General features: G+C 36.1%; 1 protein-coding gene across 1 annotated transcript in view; it reads left to right on the top strand.

Annotated features, from left to right (window-relative positions):
* Window positions 1-22,747, top strand: part of CDS1 (CDP-diacylglycerol synthase 1) — a 67,063-nt gene that overhangs the window by 33,696 nt on the left and 10,620 nt on the right. The window contains exons 4-9 of the mRNA XM_007447516.1: window positions 1,477-1,574; window positions 4,026-4,165; window positions 13,882-13,940; window positions 15,654-15,736; window positions 17,503-17,590; window positions 20,197-20,265. Of these exons, the coding sequence (XP_007447578.1) occupies window positions 1,477-1,574; window positions 4,026-4,165; window positions 13,882-13,940; window positions 15,654-15,736; window positions 17,503-17,590; window positions 20,197-20,265 (537 nt within the window). The remainder of the gene's footprint in view (window positions 1-1,476; window positions 1,575-4,025; window positions 4,166-13,881; window positions 13,941-15,653; window positions 15,737-17,502; window positions 17,591-20,196; window positions 20,266-22,747) is intronic.

Here is a 22,747-nt window from a genome sequence, read left to right as displayed (position 1 = left end):
GGAAGAGCTGACAGGCTGAGTTATTGGGAGCAACGGGCAAGAAGTCTCGGTTAGCAAAATAAGCTCCTTTGCATAAGCTATAGCGATGCATTACAGAATCCAGGATAATGACCCAGAACAAGAGACGCACAATCGGAAGATTACAGTGTCTGAGAAGGATTCAGCTACAGCTTTTTCTTAGGGTCTGTGTGAAAGTATTACCTTGAACTTCAGCATGCCTCTCCAAAAGGTATTTTTAGAAGCAATTATGTTAAAAGCTTTGAGCTCCTTGGAGTTTTATCTATACGGCTATCTCTTGGCCTAAGGGACCTTAAGGTATTGAATTAAGTGAGTTTCCTCTTTAGCAAGAGCTTCTATATAGAAAGACAGCAGCTACACTTGCAGCATACAAGCTGGAACACGTCTGAAGTAAGCCAGGTGCTCTGGGGAGGAGGTGAGAGTGTTTCCTGTCAGCAGTCATTTTCCCTCAAGGGATAAATTGATGTATATATATATATATATAATCCATTCTTAACTCCAGGGTTGTACAAAAACAAGCCCTTGGGTATATTCTCTAGAGGTTGAAAAAGTCTGCTATATTCACAAAGCTCTTAGTTTATGGTGATGAGTGTTCAGCTTGCCATTTGCTTTTTGAGTCTTGGAATTGTCTTAAGCCAAACACTGGATATGATGCTACAGTCTCAGAAATTACCTTTAGCCAGATTGGTGGATTTAGCTGTTTGAAGGACAGCTACATAGACCATCAAAAAGGGATTCTTGAATATAAACCCATTTACTAGGCATGTGTATTGGACACTATTTAGACAGAACCGCATGGACTCACTTGACTGGCCAGCGGGGCTGCAGATGTAGAAGGCTGCTTATAATTTGTCAAGGAAGCACTGCTTGGGTTGATCAGAGATGTGTGTAGCTGGCTATGGGAGAGTTGGCATGGAGGGAAGAATGAAAAGCTCATGCCCAAACCCCTGGGTGACTGGGTAAAGATATTTTAGCCATTTGTCCTGATAGTATCTTTATCCTTGGCAAGAATACCAGGTTGTACGGTTAAAAATATATACAAGCAAACTTTCACTTATGATCATTTTCCTAGGATAACTCAAGAAACAAACGGACTGAAAGACCATCCATCTTGAGATAGACAACCACAAGAAATGAAGCAGTAATTAGGGATAAAGCCTAGTCAGCTGTGATCCCAATCAGACTATACCCCTCAAACTCTAAACTACAATGCCACCTCCTACCCCGGGAAGGATCTCTCAAACTTTTTGAATAAAACATTGTTTTGCTTGCCTCTTTGGGATATCACTTGATTATAGAGAAGTTGAATATTAAATTTTTGCTGCTGATATTTAGACTAACTAATAGTGGGTAGGCTGAAGATTTTTAAAATACATGTGACAACAAGCTACTTATTAAATAACTAACCATAAATGTAAATATTGAGAAATGTATGTTAATGTTTTCTCTTGGTTTCAGGTTCTAGGCATCCAAGTGAAATGCTTCCATGAAATTATCACTATAGGTTACAGAGTCTATCGTTCTTATGACCTACCTTGGTTTAGAACACTAAGCTGGTAAGTGACTTAAAACTGTTTCAGATATGAAAATCTGATTCTTTTCTGAAGTTTGTAAGGAAGCATCCTGATCAATCGGTATCTACATGGTTGACCTTATAGATTGATTTTAAAGAAATATAAATTAAAAGAATGAAATTGAATTTTGAAAGAAGGAAATTACCTTTAACTCTCCCATTTCAACACAACTATTTTCATCTCATCTTTCACTCTTTGTAGAGATACCTGATTTAAATTGAATATAAACACTATTCTTGTGCTCTTTTTAAAAACCTCAGCATTATATTCGACACATTTTTATATCCTTTATAATTACAATTTTAACAGAAAGTTTCATTTTGTAAAATGTTATGAATATGTGTAATCTTTTACCTTATTTCCCCTCAGTTGATATGAGACCACACACAAAATTTGATATTTCTACAAAGACTTGAAGTTGAGATATGAAAATAGTTTTGGGTTTTTTTGTTTTGTTTTGTCTTTTTTTGTCTTTTTTTTTTTTTGAGTGATCAGTGGTTTATTCAGGACGGGAAAGCCCAAGCTGAATGTCTGTCTCCCTCCTCCCCTCCCATCCCCACCCCTGCAGGCTGGCCCACCTTCTCCAAAGCCCCCATAGGCCCCAGGATGCCGGCGGGGGGTGGGGGGCAGGGCAGTGAGAGGAGGGATGACCTCACCTTTGCTGCTTCTGGTTTGGTCTCCTCCAGGCCCTGGGCCCTGTGACATGCAACAAGGAAGGTAGTCAGAGGGATGAGGAAGACTCTGGGGTCAGTGCGTAAGGCACCCTGCTAAATATTTCAGGGCAGTTACCAGCCTCTGAAATATTGTATATGTACAGATGCATGTAAAATTAGTAAATAAAAATCACTAAATAATTTTAATATTTAAAGCTTTATATATTTTTAAAACTTTCTAGGTTTCTTAGTTATCAGGACCTTGACCATGAAACATGATAATATAATAGTTCATAATTAACCTAACAGGCCATATCTTTGAATATAGTTGTTTGATTAGTATCAGCCAGAGGGGCCAGTGTCTTATTATAACAAAGGAATCACTTTTTGGGTTTACAGTAGTCGAAAACAGTTTCTTGGTTTTGTTAACACTTAATTTTTCCTTCTGGAAAGTTTCTTCATGAGTGGCAGTGTGTACAGGGAGTGTTAGGTAGATTAAGTAGTCGGAGAGTAATTAAAAGCTAAACCGTGCAGGATTGATTTTAAGTGTAGGGGGAAGAAAAAGGTAGGTCAGGATGGGCTCCAGTGATTGTAGAGGCTTCTTGGAGAAGGTGAGAGAGAAACTATTACTTGAAATAAAGACAGGCTTTGGCTGGAGAAGAGTGTTCTGGGTTGGGGAAGCAGCACCCATCAGGTTTCAGATGTGGGACAGAGGAGGCATGTGCCACAGATGGTGAGATCTTCCTGGCCCTCCTGAGCAGAAGGTGTATATTTATTAGGGAGTAGTGGCCAAAAAGTTGGATTGGTGGCTGGAGTAGGCTTTGACAGCCTTACAGAGGCGACACAGACAGTTTCCATTGTAGGAGAGAGAAAAATGGTAATACAGCTGATAAAAATTAAAATACTTCCCTTTGGGAACAGTGGGGTGTAATTCCATTCATGATAACCAGAGGGAAACCACCTCTTTCGTCTTCTACTGCCCTCCTGGCTGCCTAGAACTCTGCCCTTCTAAGGAGGAGTCTGGGAGGAACCCTAAGGCAGTGTTTCTCAGCCTTTTTTTCTGGCTCACACATGCTCCCATCAGCAAAATCTCATGGGTTCAACTTCTCCCCGGGGACAAAGATATACCAGAACTGGGAGAAGGGATAGGCCATTTATCAAGTTTTTAAAGTTTTTCCCAGAGATTTTTACCTGCTGCTAGCTCCGTTCCCCACAGCTACCCTTTTTGAGTCACTGTTCAACTAGAGTGCATCTGGAGCATTGAGAAGAGGGGGCAAGACCCCAGTATGTGCAGGGCAGGAGGGTGAGGTTAGAGGTCAAATTACCTCTACCTTCTTTTCCTGTTGATCTTCCCTAGGGCAGGTGGGAATTTGGCTTAGGATCTTTACAAAGCATTAGACTTGTGAGTAGCTGGGAGTGAATTTTCATTATAAACTTAATGCTGTGTGTGTGTGTGTGTGTGTGTCTGTGTCTGAGAGTGTATGAGAGAGAGTGAGTGTATGTTTAGTATTTTCTACATTGTTTCCTAATTATCTGTCTCTGGCATTTAGATATTGAGCTAAATAAAGGCATGAACTATTCAGTAAATTTTTATTGACTGATAAGTTTGAAATTAAGTTTAAAACAGGAAAAAAAGCATTTTGGTGGAATATTTCATGAACTGGTCTTCTCGACTTGGTTCTGAAATTTATGTCATCATCAAACTGTAGAAAATAGTTTTGTTGAGTTTGAGGGGAAAAAAATTTCAAATCTAAAGAAGCTAATTGTTTTAAAATTATAGGTACTTTCTACTGTGTGTAAACTACTTTTTCTATGGAGAGACTGTAGCTGATTATTTTGCTACATTTGTTCAAAGAGAAGAGCAACTTCAGTTCCTCATTCGCTACCACAGATTTATATCATTTGCCCTCTATCTGGCAGGTAAGTTAAGGAAAAAAGTCTTTATTGATATGTAGCCAATATATGTTACATCCTTATTTTTATTTGTTATTTAAATTTATAACATCCTTTATTTATTACATTTTAATCCAGCTCATCTTTGTAAAAAGTCTCATATATAAAGCTATTTCTTTCATCACAGTCTTAAGCAGTAGTCACTCCCTAACTGTGGTTTAAAAAAAAGTACTTGCTTAATAGTCACTCCATATGTTTGAAAATTTTCTTCACAAATTATAGTAAAGGCACTTTTAAATATATGGGTTATTTACCAAGTATAATTTACAAAGAAACTTTCACATATGTATTGCTTTATTTGTTCCTAGGAAATAGAGTTTTCATATAGAATTATTCGGGGTACTTAGTTTTCCTGACATGGTTTATGATATATTTATATATATATATATATATAATATACATATTTGTTTATAGTAGGCTATGCCACATGTTTTTATGATTTTAGATTAAGAATCAGATAGTTAGGATAACATTAGAATTAATAGATTTGTTTTCCATTAAAGTTTACCAATCATAAGAGAAATTTCTAAGAAATTGATTTAGATATGTACTGTTTAAAAATCAGATTGCCGGTATGAATCCTGGTTCCACCATTTACTAGCTGAATAAACTTTGGGAAATTTAATTAATTTACCTGTGCCTCAGTTTCTTTGTCAAGCACTTAGAACAGTACCTGGTACTATTTAAGTATTTATCATTATCATTATTTCCACTTTTAAAGGAGGAAATGAAATTTATTTGTGAATTTTCACTTTAGCTTTTAATAGTTACTGTTTTAGCTGTTAGGAGTTACTCATAAATAAATTCTTCTCCAGTTAATACAATTCTGGAAACTGAATACAATATGGATGACTTCCATTTCTCATTAAACAAAAAAATATACAGAATATGTGGGGAAGAATGTCCAGTCCTTTAAAAGTATGTCATTTATTTTCAGTAATTATGATCTTTTTCATGGTGTTCAATTTTAATAAACATCCCTGCAGATCTTGGTCTCTATTTTATTTCTGATTCTAGGAAGCCAGAGAATGAAATACAATCTGAAATGATAATGGTAATTTTCAGAGAATCATTTTTGGGGCAGGGGAACCTACATTTTCCAAAGAAATTGCTTGTTTTACATTCGGGTTTTTTGTTAAGTCCAGTTTTCTCAGTCCATTACTTAATTTTTTAAAATTATAAATGATATGTCTAACATACATTCTTGGAAATAGATATTGAATGTAGATATCTTCATTCTTGGGAATAGATATTGAAAAGTATTTTCTTTCAAGGGCAAAAGAAGTTATTCATTCTAAGGTAGCTATTTCATTTTAAATACCAATCAGTTTAGAAGAATCATGATTATTAGAGAGATTAATTATGACTGCTAACAGCTAAAATTTTGGAGAATAATATGCTTGACTCTGATTTTATGTTCATTAAACCTCATCTGTGACATTTTTTCTCATGGTAGAAAGAAATTTTGCATAGTTTCTCTTATCAAATAAACACGTTTGATTCATTTTGTTAAATGTAAGGTGAATTCTGGGATGGATTCTTTACTATTACAGGAGAGAAGCATACTGTACCTTCTTAGTCTATATTTTTATTGGCAAGACTTCTTATTAGCAAGAAGTGTCTGTAATAATAACTTTATTTCATATATAATTATTCTTATAATTACTTAATAGTAAAATTGTGATTAATTAAAATATAAATCACTAACATATGTGCATTAGTTAAAAAATCTGATATGTCAAAAGAATCTGATAATGTTATTGTTAATATAAACAATAACCCTGCACCCCGACACTTGCAGATTGTTTTCATTTTTCTAAGTAATATGCCTATTTCTTAATTTATTTAGGCATTATCTATTGACTTCCTGTAATAACCTCTCTCTCTTCTCCATACTCAAGTTTTTTATTGTCATTATTTATATTATTAAATAGGTACCTAAAGTATCACTTTCTATAGAGCCAAATAGTATCTTTGATTACATTTCCATTCTTTTACAACTTTTTGCTTTTCCTGCCCTTAATAGCTGCTCTTTACCTTTTCTTTTCCACCTTCATAAATTTCTGTGCAGGAATCCTTAATTTTCCTTTTGAGTCTGTCCCATGTCTGTTGGTCATTTTTTCAGATGTTCACAGAAATCAGAGAGTTGATTAGTTCCCGTTTTTCCTGGTGACCTTTATCCCAGGGACGTCTGGGCTCCTGTTCCTGTTTGGACTGGCTGCTTGTAGGCCTGCTGTCAGCTGTCCCCTCATGATTTGGCTTTTCCTGTGTCTTCCAATTTCTAGGATAACACCCTCATTCTGCTGCAGCATAGCCTCTAATAGTTTCCTATGAAATGTGCTTAGAAGGTAAATATTTTATGTTCATACATTTCTAATAATATCTTTGTTCTGTTCTCACAATTGACTGCTTTGGCTAGGGTTCCACTTACTAGTAGTAGACTTGTACTTAGTCCTCTAGTTTAGAAGCCCAAGCCTTAACCTTGCCTTCCAGTGAGCCTTTCCTGTTCAGTTTTCTCTAGGAAATACTTTTACTTGTCCCTGATTTCTCAGATCTGCTGAAAGTCATCCAGTCGGTTTTCCAGCTTCCAAATTTTGTAGCCATTTTTTTTCTTTTTTCCTTGACATTTCTTCAATTCTCTTTGCTCTGTAGGTTTTTGCCTTAATTTCTTTTAACATGATTTAGTGGGCTACCAGGACGGAAGAGAAAGAAATGTAATACATGAACAATCGACCATTTAAAAACAGAAATCCTTGATTAGTATTTTATTTTTCCCTTGGCTTAAAACAACAACTAATTTTTTTCTCCTGGTCTTGTGGATTGACTGGGCTTCACTGGGCAGTTCTAACTTAAGGCCTCCCCTCCAGTTGCAGTCAGATGGCGGTAGTGCTGGTCATGTGTGTCCTAAGTGGGCTAGACGTCCAAGGTGGCTCACTCTCACGGGCACAGTTAGTGCTGGCTGGTGACCCGTAGTGCTGGCTGGTGACCCGGGCACCCGAGTGTGGGCTCTCAACGGGGCTTGGCTGTCTCAGCACCACGCCTGAGTTCTGAATAGGGAGGGCGCCAAAAGCCAAGCATCTCAAGAGCCCTTACCTAGGATTTTTTTTTTTTTTTTTTTTGCAGTACACGGGCCTCTCACTGTAGTGGCCTCTCCTGTTGTGGAGCACAGGCTCCGGACGCGCAGGCTCAGCGGCCATGGCTCATGGGCCCAGCCGCTCCACGGCATGTGGGATCTTCCCGGACCGGGGCACGAATCCGTGTCCCCTGCATTGGCAGGCGGACTCTCAACCAGTGTGCCACCAGGGAAGCCCCCTAGGATGGTTTTTTAAAACTAGTTTTTAAAAATGAAAACATAATACATTCCCACAGTAAAAATTCGGGCTGAAAAGGAGTATTCCGTGATATCTCCCTCCCCACTCAGAGCCTCACTTACTCTTTCCAGGGGCTTCCTATCACTATTCAGACATTATCTGAGTATTCAAGCTTATGTTTATATCCTCCTTCCCTCATTTTTGTACACAAATGAGAGTAGACCATCCTGCACCTGTTTTTTCCCACTTAATGTAGCTTATTTGTGGTTTTATATTGGCACATCTAAACTTATCTCACTTTTTCCGTATCTGCAGTTACATCTGATGTGCATACAGCAAAATCTGATGGGTAGCATGTCAGAAAATAAGGCAACTACTATTTCCTTGCTTTGCATTTGCTCTAACTTGTACTTGAAAATAACTTCTCAATTGAGAGGGTAAAGACAATGTAATTTATTTTCTTTCTTGTTTCTTTTTATAACATTGTATACATGATAGCCTCCTAACCAACCCTTTTCAGTCATTGTTTCTTCATTCCCTAAAATTTCTGGCTCTACTTTTATAAAACAAAATCAGTATTTCTTCTTTTTTCTAACTGATTTCCACCATGGACATAGCTTACCACTTGCTCTTTTATAGAATCATGGAAGCTTATTGAAAATCATCAGTGTTGTTCCTTCAACAAACATTTGAGTGCCTTCCAAGTGCCAGTACTGTACATGGTGTTGAGGATACAAAGGGAAATAGGCTGGTAGCATGCCTTCCAGGGTATTGCAACTGCTGAGACACATGTCCCCTAGTTCATTGCTGGAATGTGAATGAGGACCTCTAAGAGCATAAAGAAGGGGAAGGAGGGCCTTGCTTTGCTGGGGTGGGAAGGCCATGGAACACCTTGAAGAAGAGATGACAGGTGTCGTGAGAAGCAAAGAACAATCAGGTGTTTGCCAGGTGGACAGAAGGAAAGGGCATTCCAGGAGGAGGGAACAGCTGTACAGTCTTGAGAATGAGAGAGGGTGGCATGTTCGGGACCAGTGAGAGGCAGTGAAGGTTGCAGAGGTAAGCAGGAGCCCCGTCTTGAGAAGCTTTGTGTATTGTGGGAAGAGTTTGGGCTTTATCCCAGGAAAACTACTGGAGGATTTTAAGCTAAGAGATGATATAACCAGATCTGTAATTAAATGAAGGATGAGTTAGATAACGTTAATAGAGTGACAAGATAGGAACCTGTTGCTCTAATTCATACTAAATATAATGTAGGCTTGGCCTGAGGTTTATATTTAATACTAAGAGGGTTATAAATTTTAAAAAATTATGAGACTTCCCTGGAGGTCCAGTGGTTAAGACTCCGAGCTCCCACTGCAGGGCGCGGGTGTTCAGTCCCTGGTTGGGGAACTAAGATCCCACATGCTGCGTGGCACAGCCAAAAAATTTAAAAAAAAATTAAAATACTGTGGGCTGATCTTAGAAACCAACTGCTATTTATGATAGTCTATGAAAAATTGCTTTTGTATCCCAAATTATTGGCTTGAAATGTACTTTTTGTTGAGAAAATTATGTATTTCCATGTAGTTTTAAGAAATAATAGAGTCCCTTATGCACTTTGCCTAGTTTCCACTAATGGTAATATTTTGAAAAATTACAGTGTAAGATAACACCAGGATATTGACATTATTACAGTCTTACAAATGTATTTTTAAAGCAAAACTTTTTTTTTTTTAAAGTATAGTTGATTTACAATGTTGTGTTAGTTTCTGGTGTACATCAAAGTGATTCATATATAAATTCTTTTTCATGTTCTTTTCCATTTTGGTTTGTTATAGGGTATTGAATATAGTTCCCTGTGTTATACAGTTGGCCCTTGTTGTTTATCTATTTTATATATATTTTATAGATTGCATCTGCTAACCCCCAAATCCTAATTTATCCCTTCCCTACCCCTTTTCCTCTGTGGTAACTGTGTTTGTTTTTTATGTCTGTGAGTCTGTTTCTGTAAAACACAACTTTGTAGTAAGCTAGGAGCTACTGGGATAAGAGATGAAACTTTCAATATAAATTATTCATAGTATTCTATATCTGTTATCATTTTACACATGTCCTAAATATGGTCCTATTAAATGACCATAAGCACTCACTTTGTGTTTCTCTTGTTTTTTTTAATTTCCAGTGCCTAGCACAGGGTCTGGCATTTAGGTTCCCAATACACATTTACTAGATGAATGATCAGGAGGCTGAGAACATGCACATCCACACACAGTGCTTTTTAGAGAGATTTTTTTTTAGCATCAGTGTTTTGGTTGCTGGGTCTTGAGGCCTTACTGGTGATTCTTGAAGTGATTAGCAACATTCATGAGCTTAGTCTAGCAAATGAAGGTAGACTTTAAAACAGGAGTAAGGAAATAGTGTGCTCTGTTGAGATATTTGTACCTTTCTCTCAAATTATGCTGATAAAAATCTCTGGAATTCTTCTCGTTAAACAGCATTCCGAGGGTCCTGTCCAAATTTTAGTTCTGCAGTGGTCAAATGACTTTTTTAGGTCTTAGCAGATTTAAAAAGCAGAGACAACACAAGCTCTTTCATTGACGTTGAATTTTATTAAAATAAAATGTATGTATATCCAGGTCTGACCCACTCACCAAGGCCCACCACATTAAATGACGTGTTTAATATTATACCAGATGACTCACTGACTAGGACCTGGAAATCATTCTGACACTTAGATAATTTTGTTGTAAAATGAATTTGAGTGATAGCAAAAAGAAAATTATAGGAACAACATTTTCTCTAGACTCTGGATATATTTTAAAAAGATCTTGGTGCCTTGGATTTGGGGCTCTTTAGAAACCAGAGCAACTATGTGATTACATGTCTAGTAATGATGGGTGAATAAGCTTAAGATGTTGGACCCTTAATATCATCACCTTAAGACCTCTTTATCCAACCAGTGATAGGCATATTAAAGGCATATTAAGTTTAGTGGTTTGTTTTGTTTTGTTTTGTTTTGTTTTTGCTTGTATTTGTGCATGGCTAACTGTTTTGACTTCTTTTTAAAAACCCTTAAGGACTTGAATATAATACTTTGAATTCAAGAAAAGTCAATGGGCTTATAAGATTAAATTATAGCTAAAAGTAATGCATGATTAAGAATGTTTTTCCAAATATCCTGAATATGTTTTATCTCAAAGGATGGTGATGAAATCTTTGAAAGATGTCACAAACAACTGTTCATAAAGGACTGTATCTTCAAAACCACTTACAGTTTTTAAATTAAGATGATTAGAATCTATACACATATCAGTCTTGTTCTATACCTTAAACTCACCGTGCAGATTAAGAGAAAACTTTTCTGTATCTTAGCCAATATAATGGTTGGTTTGTGTGAATTTCTACAGTGCACATTCAAACTTTTTAAAAACAACTCAGTTGTATTCTAGTGGCTGAATATGGGCACACATAATGCAGTGTGCTTCTGAATTTGTTGAACATTATGTTTGAAATGTTTTGGAGTTGGATTAGTTAGGGAAGTGTAATGAAAAATACAGCCATGTGAAAGAGTAAAGGATGAGTCAGTAAGCTCCAGTATTTAATCCTGGGTCCATCTTTGTTTGTTTTTTGAGTTAAGGACTGCGTGTGTTTACTGAATTGGTTAATCACCAATAAGAAATTTTAAAAATAACTTGATTATTTCTTTATATTTTCCTGTCTCTTCAACTAGATTATGAGCTCCTTGAGTGGAATGACTATCTTATGCATTTTTTTGTATCTTGTGTCTGGTGCATCTAAAGTGCTCCATAAATATTTTTTGATTGTCCATTTTTTCGGAAATTTCCTCTATCCCATCTTTTGGACTTTTCAATGTCTTTTTTTGTCCCTTTACTTCTCCTGACTGCTTTAGAAATCTCATTCTTTTTTGTTCTTTTTGAATATAATTGTCTGTAATCTGTTGGGTAACTGGCTCTCCCTAACCACCTGGGAACTCCATGATACTGGGGAACAGGATATACACATCTTTGCATGGACAGCACAGTGCTGTTTATATAAATGGTGATCAGTAAGTGTAACTAAACATAATTATATATCAAGAACTGTATGTTAGGAAACTTTTTCAATGAATAATTTTGTTTACAATACTGTAACAAATCCTATGATTTTAATTGGAAATATAACCGTACAAATGTTCTTTGTTAATTGGGGAAAAAGTAAAACTATGGATCTAAATGTATAAAGTTATCCTTTCCATAGATTTATTGAAATATAGCATGTATGTATTTTTACACGGTTAAACATAAAATATACGCATAGCTAGATGGTTGTGAATGAAAAAGTAAACTTATGTTTCTTTTTTGGATTCTTTTTCTTTGAAAATACTATTTAACCTTAGATATGCTAGGAAAACACTTTACATCCTCCTCTTCCACATTCAGAGAACTGTATTATTTTAATGTATCTACGAGTCAGATAATTATATCCTTTATTAGAGCACCCTAAACAGCTGCATTGCTACTGGTTGATTTAACAGTGAAATTGGATCAGGTAAAAGTGAGTTGCCATGACTGTCCTGGATAAAAATCATCATTAGGAAAGTATTGAATAAGTCTGCTGGTAATTTTATTTGAAGAAGTGCTTAAGGGTGAATGGTATTGTATAATTTCAAGAAAGAGACCAAGCAAACGTGTTGTACTAGTATTTGTGAAGAAGTAATTCATAGTTAATGATGTTGAGAGGTTCCCGAGGCTGTGCAGGGAGAGCCAGAGAGCTCCGTTTGGACAGAAGGGGAGGTTCCAGAGGCATCTGTCTTGCCTCTGAACCAAGTCCAATCTACATTCACCTTTAACCATGGACCAATGGCATAAAGCAGCATAGAAATTTCATTATTCCTTAAGCAAAAAAATAAATCTACCTGCTATTGAAGAGAAATTTAAAAGCAATGATTTTTAAAGAGGTCTTTTATGCTACTGGTGATTTCAGTGCCATGAATTCCATGTTTTAATCTCCCCCTGCCCCACCTTACTTTCTTTCTTTTTCTCAAGAAAGTGACATATGGCTGTCAGTTTGCCTCTACTCAGAGAATGTTTCCATATTTCTTTTGCAGTTCAATCAGTTAGATTCTATAGGTGACAAATAGGAGGTGAGGTAGGATCTGGGAGCCAGTGTGCATTCTCTTCCTTTATCATCATCCTTTACACTGACATTACAAATCGGTCATCAAAAAATAGCTGCCGGCAGCTGCTATTTGATTCTTTGCTCTGGTCAGAGTAGTATCAACCTTGCTTACTCTAGTGGTTAGAATTGCCTTGGTAAGTATAACTTAGATATACAGAGTCTAGTACTTATTTCATATGGGATAGTTTAGGTGACAGTTCGTTTTCTATCTTAGAGAACTCTCTAAAGATATTGCAGAATAGAATGCATGAGTAGCTGTTTAGCTGAAATTAAACTTGGCTTATGCATTTCCAGTATCTACTTCTGTAAAAAAATAATTATCTTTAGAACTTCACTGATATATTGGGCAAAAAGTGCTTCATATTGCCTCCCATTATTTAGTATATAATTATTAGATTTCATTTCATTAGGTGGAATTTTTATTTAGTAAAATTTTATGGTAATAAATTTGTAGGATATAAACAGAAACACAAATACTGTTTGTACATCATGAAATTATTAAGAGTATTATGTTTTACTGTAATTATTATAACATGGGTCTGAGAAATTTCAAACCACTCTTAACCTGAATCTTGCTGATGATAGTTTATGGAACCATGAGACTCTTGAGAGTCATTAGGATCTAAGGGTTTAACTCTTTTCTAGCCCCGTGATCCCCAGTAAATTAATAAAGTCCTTTGTGTATTTTTCTTCATCTGTAAATTGGAGATGATAATAGGTACCTACATCATAGGAAGGTTGGAAGGGTTAAATGAGTTAATGCTTATCAAATGCTTACACAAGAGCCTAGAACATAGTAAGTGTTCAGTAAATGTCAGCTGCCATAATAATTATTATTGATTTTTATATTATATAGAGATTGAAACATTCTACACAGACATTTGATGGATTGACTAGCAAATAAATTTTAGTGAACTGAAATTCAGGATCTGTTTTTCCATGTCCACACATTAGCAAGGGACTAATTCACTTAATTAATGCAGGAGATGTTTATTGAATTTATGCCATGGACTATATTAGGCATTTTGAAGATTACAGGGTCATTTCCCTTGAGAAACTTTTACTTAAAATGCTTAATAGAAGAGCAGGAGAGCGTATGAGTGAGTAGCTAAAGTATAGCTAGATGTGGTATAGAAATTTGGCTTATATGAGCTCAGTGAATCTTAAACTTTGTAACAAATTATACAATAAGCCATGTTTTTTGTTCTTGAACAGGTTTCTGCATGTTTGTGCTGAGCTTGGTGAAGAAACATTATCGTCTGCAGTTTTATATGGTGTGTATTAATCATTATTCTGTAGTCACTATATGTAATAAAAACCTTTACCTTTATTTTTTTCTGTGGTGAGAAGATATAATCTAATCTGCTAATTGCCTAAATGTGAGGGATATTTGAATTTTGGATTACTATTATATATAAAAAGTTGAAGTTGAAAATTTTTTGAGGATTTAAAAATTTTAACTGTTTCCAAAGTTTTCCTAAAAACTTTTTCTTTGAATATTTTCAAAGCCTATAAAATTAAATTCAAGTATTTGGGTTCCCTAAATTTTTAGAAATTTGAGGTGTTTCCACAGTCTCCTGAACAGTTAGTAAGTCTTGGAAACATCTACCATCTTTTTGTATGGAAAGTAGCTATGTTTACTTGCTCTTAGCCTGGGCATAAGGGGAACAGAGCTTACATTTTCTTGGCAGCTGTGGTTAGTTATACAGTCACATGATTCTTCGTGGCCAAAGATACTTCATTCAGTGTATCATTGAACAGTGTTCAGTGTTTTATGAAGTTTATCATTGTACATGATGACCTTCTCTTATTTCCTTAAAAGCTAGCTAATTATAAGACTGTAAAACGCAAAATGTAGTATTTAGATCTGTGAATTCATGTATTAGTAAGGCTTGTTTTGGATTTGGGGTATATTTCCTATTTTTCATGCTGTGCTTTTTTCCATTAAGACATCCTGCTGAGCACCATAGCTGGGAAATTGTAGTATTTCTTACATTTCTAATTTCTGGGGGTCTTGAGAGGAAAGAGTAGAATTCTCAGTGAAAATCTAGAAACCATCAAGACAAATTAGAAATACTAGAATCTGCTATGAAAATATAAATGGTTCCTATTGGAAAAAAATCATTTATGCATTTGGAAGCAATCAGGGTAGAAGAGAATTGGATTGTTTAAGCAGATGAAAATTAAAAAAAACCCCCAACCAATATAATATATTTTTTGCTGAAATGGAAAATAGGCTTATTTTGAATAAATCAAAATCCTAAGAATTTTGAAAAGTCATAACTTCCAATAAAAATTATGAGACTAGTACATAGAAATGTTAGCGCTTTTTTTCACAATTTGCTCATACTAATGATGCTAAAAGTAGTTAAAGTGGCCATCTCTCAGGCTAGATGGAATTGATGAAACACAGAGGACTTTGAAAATTTGAAGTGGAGTACTGTCATTGCACAGAGCTGTGAAGATCAACTTTCAAGTATGAAAAGATTGAGTTTAAGGGCAATTGATCCCTGCTGGTTTGAATCATTTGAAGTTAGAAATAACTCTTTATTGGAAAATGGTACCATAGTGAACTCAGAGAAAAATCGTTTTTAGCATTTCTAATAACTAGAGAATGCAGCCAGAGTAGAGTTTTAGCTCCTATCTAAATGCCATAGCAAGAGCATAAACTTCTCATTATCATTTTAATCTCATGATTCAAGATTGTTTTTTTTTAATATGTCTTTTTTAAACTTAGTAGTGTATCTCAATATTATTAGCATTCGATTTGTGTATAAATTAAGGTTACTTTGTTAAATGTGTTCATGGTTTTCAGATCTCAGTAGGCACTAAAATTAATGTAATTTACTAACGGCATTTATTTTGTATGACCTTATCTTATGAAATGTGACCAACAGTCATGCTAGAAATCTGTGTTTCAAAATTGCTTCGTGGGCTGCACTGATCCATTGTGTTCACTAATTGTTGTATTGTTGTGCTATTAACAGTTCGCATGGACTCATGTCACTTTACTGATAACAGTTACTCAGTCACATCTTGTCATCCAAAATCTGTTTGAAGGCATGATATGGTAAGGGGACAGTATTATTATGCTGCTTTATATTTAAGTCATAGCACTTTTAAAGCTCTTTTACATTGGACAATGTCTTATAGATTTCTACTAAAATGTACTATTTGTTGTTGCTCTATTCCATTAAAATAGCTTACTGAGTTTTGCTTACTGTTTGACAACTGAAGACAAATGCTGTGTTAACAACTGGAAAACTTCCTTATTCAGGTTTCAGATAAAATGCAGGAAGTCCTCATAAAAGCACCAAACAATTAATTACATTTTCAGGTGTTACTACACCTTAATATGACTTTTTTTAAAAAAACAAAGAATTGCGTTTAAAAAAAGTGCATTGTTTATGTGGGATGCAAAAAAAAAAAAGAAAAAAAGGGAAAGTTTACTTTTCGGCAAACAATGTGAAAGTTGGGTAAGTTCTACTCTGCCTTTATAATAAGAGTTGGTGTCCAGATTTCGGGTATTTGGAGTTACTTGCTATATAAGCAGTGGGTTGCAGATTCAGAAAGCATTTTTATCAGTTAAAAATTAGCTTAAATTATAACAATTATTATAAATTAAAAATAAGAGTGGAGAAAAACTTAAGATTTTAAGAAATCTGACTATATTTTCTCCACATTCTTTTAAAATACAGTAATTAAAATCTTCTATAATTGATGGGTTTATTCAAGATAAATTTGTTCCCTTGACAGGTTTGTGTTTTTTTAACCAAGATGTGTATGTGTGTGTAAACAATTGGAATCATTTTAAGATTGTCTTCCATATACAAACTTTTAGTTGATGGGAGGCAGTTACTGAAATTAGTAAGTTCTGTACAGTTCGTAGGGTTTTAATGCAACTACAGGCTAAGATAGTATTAAAATAATTTTTCCTGAAGGAGTTTGTATTAAGAGCTTGGTGTAAGTTTATCAGATTATACTGTCTGAACAATTGACTTGTTTCTCTTTTGAAAGGCTGTTTTAAAAAAATTCTCTATACCATTGTAACTTGTTCCTGTCAGCTGAAAAAAATGCACAATGTGAATGTTGTGAGTTAAGTTTTTTTTGGAGCCAAATGAGGACTATAGCCTGGAAGAACAGCCTCTCAGATAGCTCTGAGGAACTGCTGCGAAGAGGTCGGAGGAGAGATCAGTAATACATGGTTTTAGTGAAGGGGGCACGTGCCAGCAAGCACACATTTTGGCAAAAGGTTGCTGCTGGTCATAGGGAGCAGATGCCTCCGTTAATGATTTTAGTGATTTTCTAGATATGAGAAGATGTAAGAAATGGGGCTCATAAAATCTTCTAAAAAATATCTAACTCTCTGAAGGACTGTTCTGCCAGTGTTTCCCAGAGCACACAAGTGCCTCATTCCTGATCTCAGTGCTGAACTCCTTTTCAGGGTGTGTTGGAGGTCAGCGACTACAGTGGCTAGTGACCTAATCCTTGTAGAGCCAGATGGCGAGTGACAGTTTTTAGTTGGCATTCCTCATAAAACTGAAATTTGAAAGTCCATAGCTATAGAAATTGATTGTTTAATTTTAAAGTTAAATTGATTATTTAATATTTTCATTAGCAATATTCTCGTATGTTTATAGATTTTGCTCTGCTTAATTGCTAAATGGGCAAATTTGGTTGGTATTTATTGTGTCTGTTAATTAATCTTTTAGTACGTGCTATGTTCTGGGCTAGGCTGCAATGTAATCCAAAGGATTATTGCATTGGTTCATTATGAGTCATAACCTGTAGAAATAGTTGCCACTTAATCATATGGACTTTTTCTTTTTTCTTAAGGTTCCTTGTTCCAATATCAAGTGTTATTTGCAATGACATAACTGCTTACCTTTTTGGATTTTTTTTTGGAAGAACTCCATTAATTAAGGTAATGGAAAAATACCACAAGCAAACCCTGACCATAACTTAAAAGATTAGCCACTGGAGAAATTCCCAACCATTTGGTGCTGTTGCACATTTTTGATTTCCGAGGTGCTTTGATTTTCCTTAGTTGCCCTCAGCAGCCACAGTGCAGAGGCAGTGATCTGTATTTCCCAATGATTCCGTCTGGTTCTTCATCAGATACTCTCTTGGCTCCTTGGTCATTTCCCCTCTCCCGCGAAGGCTCATGTCTTCTTTTTGCTGGTTTCTTTCCCTTGGCTGTTGTGCAGTTCTTTATTCTGCTTCCCAACAGCCCTCTAAACAGGCCTGTCCTTTACTCTGCTTTCCTCCCAAGCCATCTCATTTATCTCCTCCTTCACCAGATTGTTTGAGAGTGTATATTATACCATCGTCACATACTCATGTCCATTTGAAAGACTTTTATACCCAAATTTGTTTTAAGAAAAAATTTGAGGTCCTACAATAAAACACTGATGAATGATGCAAGTGATAAGGAAAAGTGTAGATAAGGGACAGGAAAGTACACATGAGGAGACCATGTAGTTTTGCCTTAGATTTGGTTCTGTTTACAGTCAGTGGAGGCAAAGAAGAAAATGAAGTAATTTATACAGTTCCCATCTTGGGAAAGAAAGAAAGAAACCAACTCCTCATGGAAAAACAGACCTTTTTCTAGAACTGATTTCTTTTAAAAATAAAAATAAAAAAGCTTTTCACGTTGGGGCTACATAGAGGATTCACTCAGTTCAGATATTGGGCAAAGTCTTTTATAACATTCTGACAAATGCATTAATTGGCTATTTTGATGTTGCCACATGAAGGCATTTATGGAGGGACTGAGACAATTGTTGAGATAGAAAACCTGTTTTGTTCAGAGTGATGTAAGGATAGTTTATCATTCCTAGAGGAGTGCGTGGACGGCCTGTCCTTCAAAAACACCTTCCTTAAATTCTTCCCCACATAGGAGTCCAGCACACAGCATTAAGCTGAGCTGTGGGGATACTGGCCAGCAAGCTATATACATTTTTAAAGTCTCTAAAGCTTATTTCAGCACAAGAGCAAGTGGTGAAGTAGTCAAGGATTTTATAGCAGCTGAGAAGTTGCTGGCTTAGGAGCCCTCAGAGGCTGTAGAAGAATCTCACTGTCTGATTTTGAACATCAATTTCTAGTGAATTACCAGGCTGGATTAGTTGTATAATATACACAGATATAATTAAGCAAGTTAACCCCTAAATCAGTATGATATGGGGGGCTTCCCTGGTGGCGCAGTGGTTGAGAGTCCGCCTGCAGATGCAGGGGACACGGGTTCATGCCCCGGTCTGGGAAGATCCCACATGCTGCAGAGTGGCTGGGCCCGTGAGCCATAGCCGCTGAGCCTGCGTGTCCGGAGCCTGTGCTCCGCAACGGGAGAGGCCACAACAGTGAGAGGCCCACGTACTGCAAAAAAAAAAAATTAAAATTAAAAAAATATATATATATATATATATGATATGGGTCAATTTAATTTGATGAGCTATCTTTAAAATAATCAGCAGGCATTTCTGAATTTGAGTCAACTCCTACTTCATGACAATAATACTGAATTATCCTAGGAGACAGTGTATATCAGTCACTTCTCTATGGCGGAATTGTCAGATCGGTCAAGAAAGCCTTGGTGCTTTATAAACTTCAGGACAAGAGCTCATGTAGTTTAGCATATCACCCATTTCTATCTCAGAAACTTCCCTCTGATATTTATTTGGCTTCTGTTCCCATTGATCCACTGAAAGGAACATCACAGAGGCCGTCAGTGATCTCCTGATGATCATAGCCCCGTACTGAGTCCTTATCTTACAGAGTGCCTCAGCCAGTTAGAACTGTCTACTCCTAAATCTTTTTCTCCTGCCCCTGCTTCACCAAGTTCTAGACTTTCCTCCAGATTTCTCTCCCTGAATGCTCCATGGACTAATAAACAATAGCCGGAATCTGAATCAAACAGTATTCTCAGAAGCCCAATATGTTTCTTTATGGAGAAAGACATATATAGTGACTAAAGGCAGGAGGATATGTGCATACTTGTGAGGCAAATACTGTACCTAGGGCTATGGAGCTTTTTGCCATTTCAGAAAGAGGACTGTTGTAAGCTTGGCATTTGGGAATACATGAGAATCTGGGGTGCTGCAGAATCCATGTTTTGTTATACTCATTCTATTTTTGATCAGTAGTAGGTCAACACAGACCATGTATACTTAGAAAGAATGAATATATCTCATCCTTATTACATTATTCTGGGGGTTTATACAAGCATGAACATTATGGGACAGTTATTTCAGCATAGAGTTTATAGTCCTTTGAGTGAAAAAAGCAAATTGAGGCTATTTACAGAAACAAGCATATTCACAGTATGCTGAAGGCCTAATATGTGTTCGACTGTACTAGAGAGATTTGCACAAATAAATCACCATCATGGACTGAAGGAAAAAGGGTTGCAAAGCCTTTCCAATATGAAAAAAAGAAGGAGAGAGGTACAAGGTATTATGGGAATTTATTGAACATATGTATCTGTGTGTTTTGTGAGTGAAGTAACTCTTTCTAATTCTATTTGGCCTTTTTCAGTTGTCTCCTAAAAAGACTTGGGAAGGATTCATTGGCGGTTTCTTTTCCACAGTCATCTTTGGATTCATTGTGAGTTTCACTAGGATTTTTATTTTATTTATATTTTGAAAAGTGGTAGCAAGTTTATTAGTCTATTCTGAATCTAAAAGAATTAAACCAGAAAATGCTAATAATGTATTAACTGAAGCCCACTAGACAGAATCCACAGGCATACCTCAGAGATATTGCAGCTTCAGTTCCAGGCCACCACAATAAAGCGAGTATTGCTATAACGCAAGTCACGTGAATGTTTTGGTTTCCCAGTGCATATAAAAGTTACAGTTACATTATACTGTAGTCTATTAAGTGTGTACTAGATTAAGTCTAAAAAAAACAATGTATATGCCTTAATTTTAAATACTTTATGGCTAAAAAATGCTAAGCATCATCTGAGCCTTCGTTGAGTCATAATCTTTTTGCTGGCGGGGGTCTTGCCCAGATGTTGATGCTGCTGACTGATCAGGGTGGTGGTTGCTGAAGGTGGGTGGCTGAGGCAGTCTCTTGCATAAGACAGCAAGGAGGTCTGCCACATCAATTGTCTCTTCTTTCATGAAGGATTTCTCTGTAGCATGCAAGGCTGTTTGATGGCACTTTACCCTGCTCAGTAGAACTTCTTTCAGAATTGGAGTCAACCCTTTCAAACTCTGCAACTGCTTTACCAACTACATTTATGTAATATTCTAAATCCTTTGTTGTCATTTCAACAGTCTTCACAGCATCTTCACCAGGAATAGAGTTCATCTCAAGAAACCACTTTGTTTACTCATTCATAAGAAGTAATTCCTCATCCGTGAACATTTTATAATGAGATTGCAGCAATTCATTCCCCTCTTCAGGCTCCACTTCTAATTCTCTTGCTATTTTACCACATCTGTAGTTACTTCCTCCACTGAAGTCTTGCAGTTGGAAAAATGGTGCCATTAGACTTGTTTGAGGCAGGGTTGCCATAGACCTTCAATTTGTGAAAAACACAGTACCTGTGAAGCACAATAAATTGAGCGCAATAAAATGAGGTATGCCTGCATTCTATAGCCCAGTAACTCTCATCCTGGCTTCGTAACAGAACCACCTGGGGAGCTTACACAACACCTATGTCCCAGCCCTCTTCCAGGTCAATTAACTCCCTCAGCTGATTCTCATATAAAGCTAGGCTTGAGACCTGCTGTTGTGTTTTGGTAGTTACTAACAGCTGTTCTGCCTTGTGGGTGCACAGGTGCTGGGACGGGTGGTGGCTTTGAATAAAAGCAGAGAATGCAAATGATATTGAAGAGTTCTGTCTCTTTAACACGTGCCAGCTGCTTGGCCTAGTGGGTGCTTACTGCTGTGAGTCCAGTTTACAGAAAAAGCTTGTTAAAAATAATTGATGTTTACTTTTAGCTATGAATAATGGATATTGTTAATGTTTTAAAAATTAGTGTACAGTTATGGAATTTAGGTTTTTATTCAAAGGTGTCTTGTGAGAAATCAAAAAAGGTACAGAAAAATGGCTGGATATAAGATAAATATACCAAAAAAAATACTGTCAGGAAGTTTAATTTTTTAAGAGTCTTGTCCCTAACAGTTCTAGAATATATTCTATAGCCAAATATAGAGTGACTAATAACAACATGGAGCTTTGAGAGGGAGCAAATATACAAATAAGTGGAAATGGGCCAGGCTGGAGGGGAAAACCACCATAATTCCTGTTTATCAGTGTAGTTCATTCTCAATGAAAATTGCGATGGAATTAAAAAAATTATTCCAGTGTTTATTTGTTAGAATATCAATGAGGTAATAACTGATGAACAGAATAATGAAAAGGGATCTGGTCCTGTCCGATGATTATACATTACGAAGAAGGGATTATTAAGTTAAATACTACTACAAGAATCTGGTATCATTAAAGACAATTTAGAAATACTACAAGAACAGCCATATCCTTGGAAGAAAATAAAGAGCTATCCTATAAGAATGTAATGCATGATGAAATAAGGAGGAGGGAGCTTATATATTTTTTAATAAGTAATTTTGAGGAAACTGGTTGTTTGGAAGCAAAATCAATTTATATCCATTTCTAGTGTCATATTTGCACTTCTATTAACCATTTTTGAGCAGTATAATGGTGTGAATGTCTGTAAAAGAAAGAAAATGAACTATTGTCTAGCAATTTAAATTTATAATAAGATATTTTGTTTTTATGTATCTTCTTCCATGGCTGAGGACAGCTAGTTTTAAAAATTGCAGTGTTGTGTCCAGGGAAAGAATAATTTAGTCAACATTGTCTGGGTTGGTTAAGAACAATGGTGTTTTTCACCTGTGCTGTTTTCTTAGTAATTTTGAATCATTGTTTATTTTTTTAATTGATGAAATTAATATAACCTTTATGCAAGAAACTTTAGTCCTGTACTCTCCCATACCTTTATAATTGTTAGCTTCTGCTGACATTAAATGTGTTCTTAAAAAAAGTAAAACCTTGGGGCCTCCCTGGTGGCGCAGTGGTTGAGAGTCCGCCTGCCGATGCAGGGGACGTGGG

This window comes from Lipotes vexillifer, unplaced genomic scaffold (genome assembly GCF_000442215.2).
Source record: "Lipotes vexillifer unplaced genomic scaffold, Lipotes_vexillifer_v1.1 scaffold747, whole genome shotgun sequence".
NCBI classification, from domain to species: Eukaryota; Metazoa; Chordata; class Mammalia; order Artiodactyla; family Lipotidae; genus Lipotes; species Lipotes vexillifer.
This window is presented reverse-complemented; position numbering and strand designations above follow the sequence as displayed.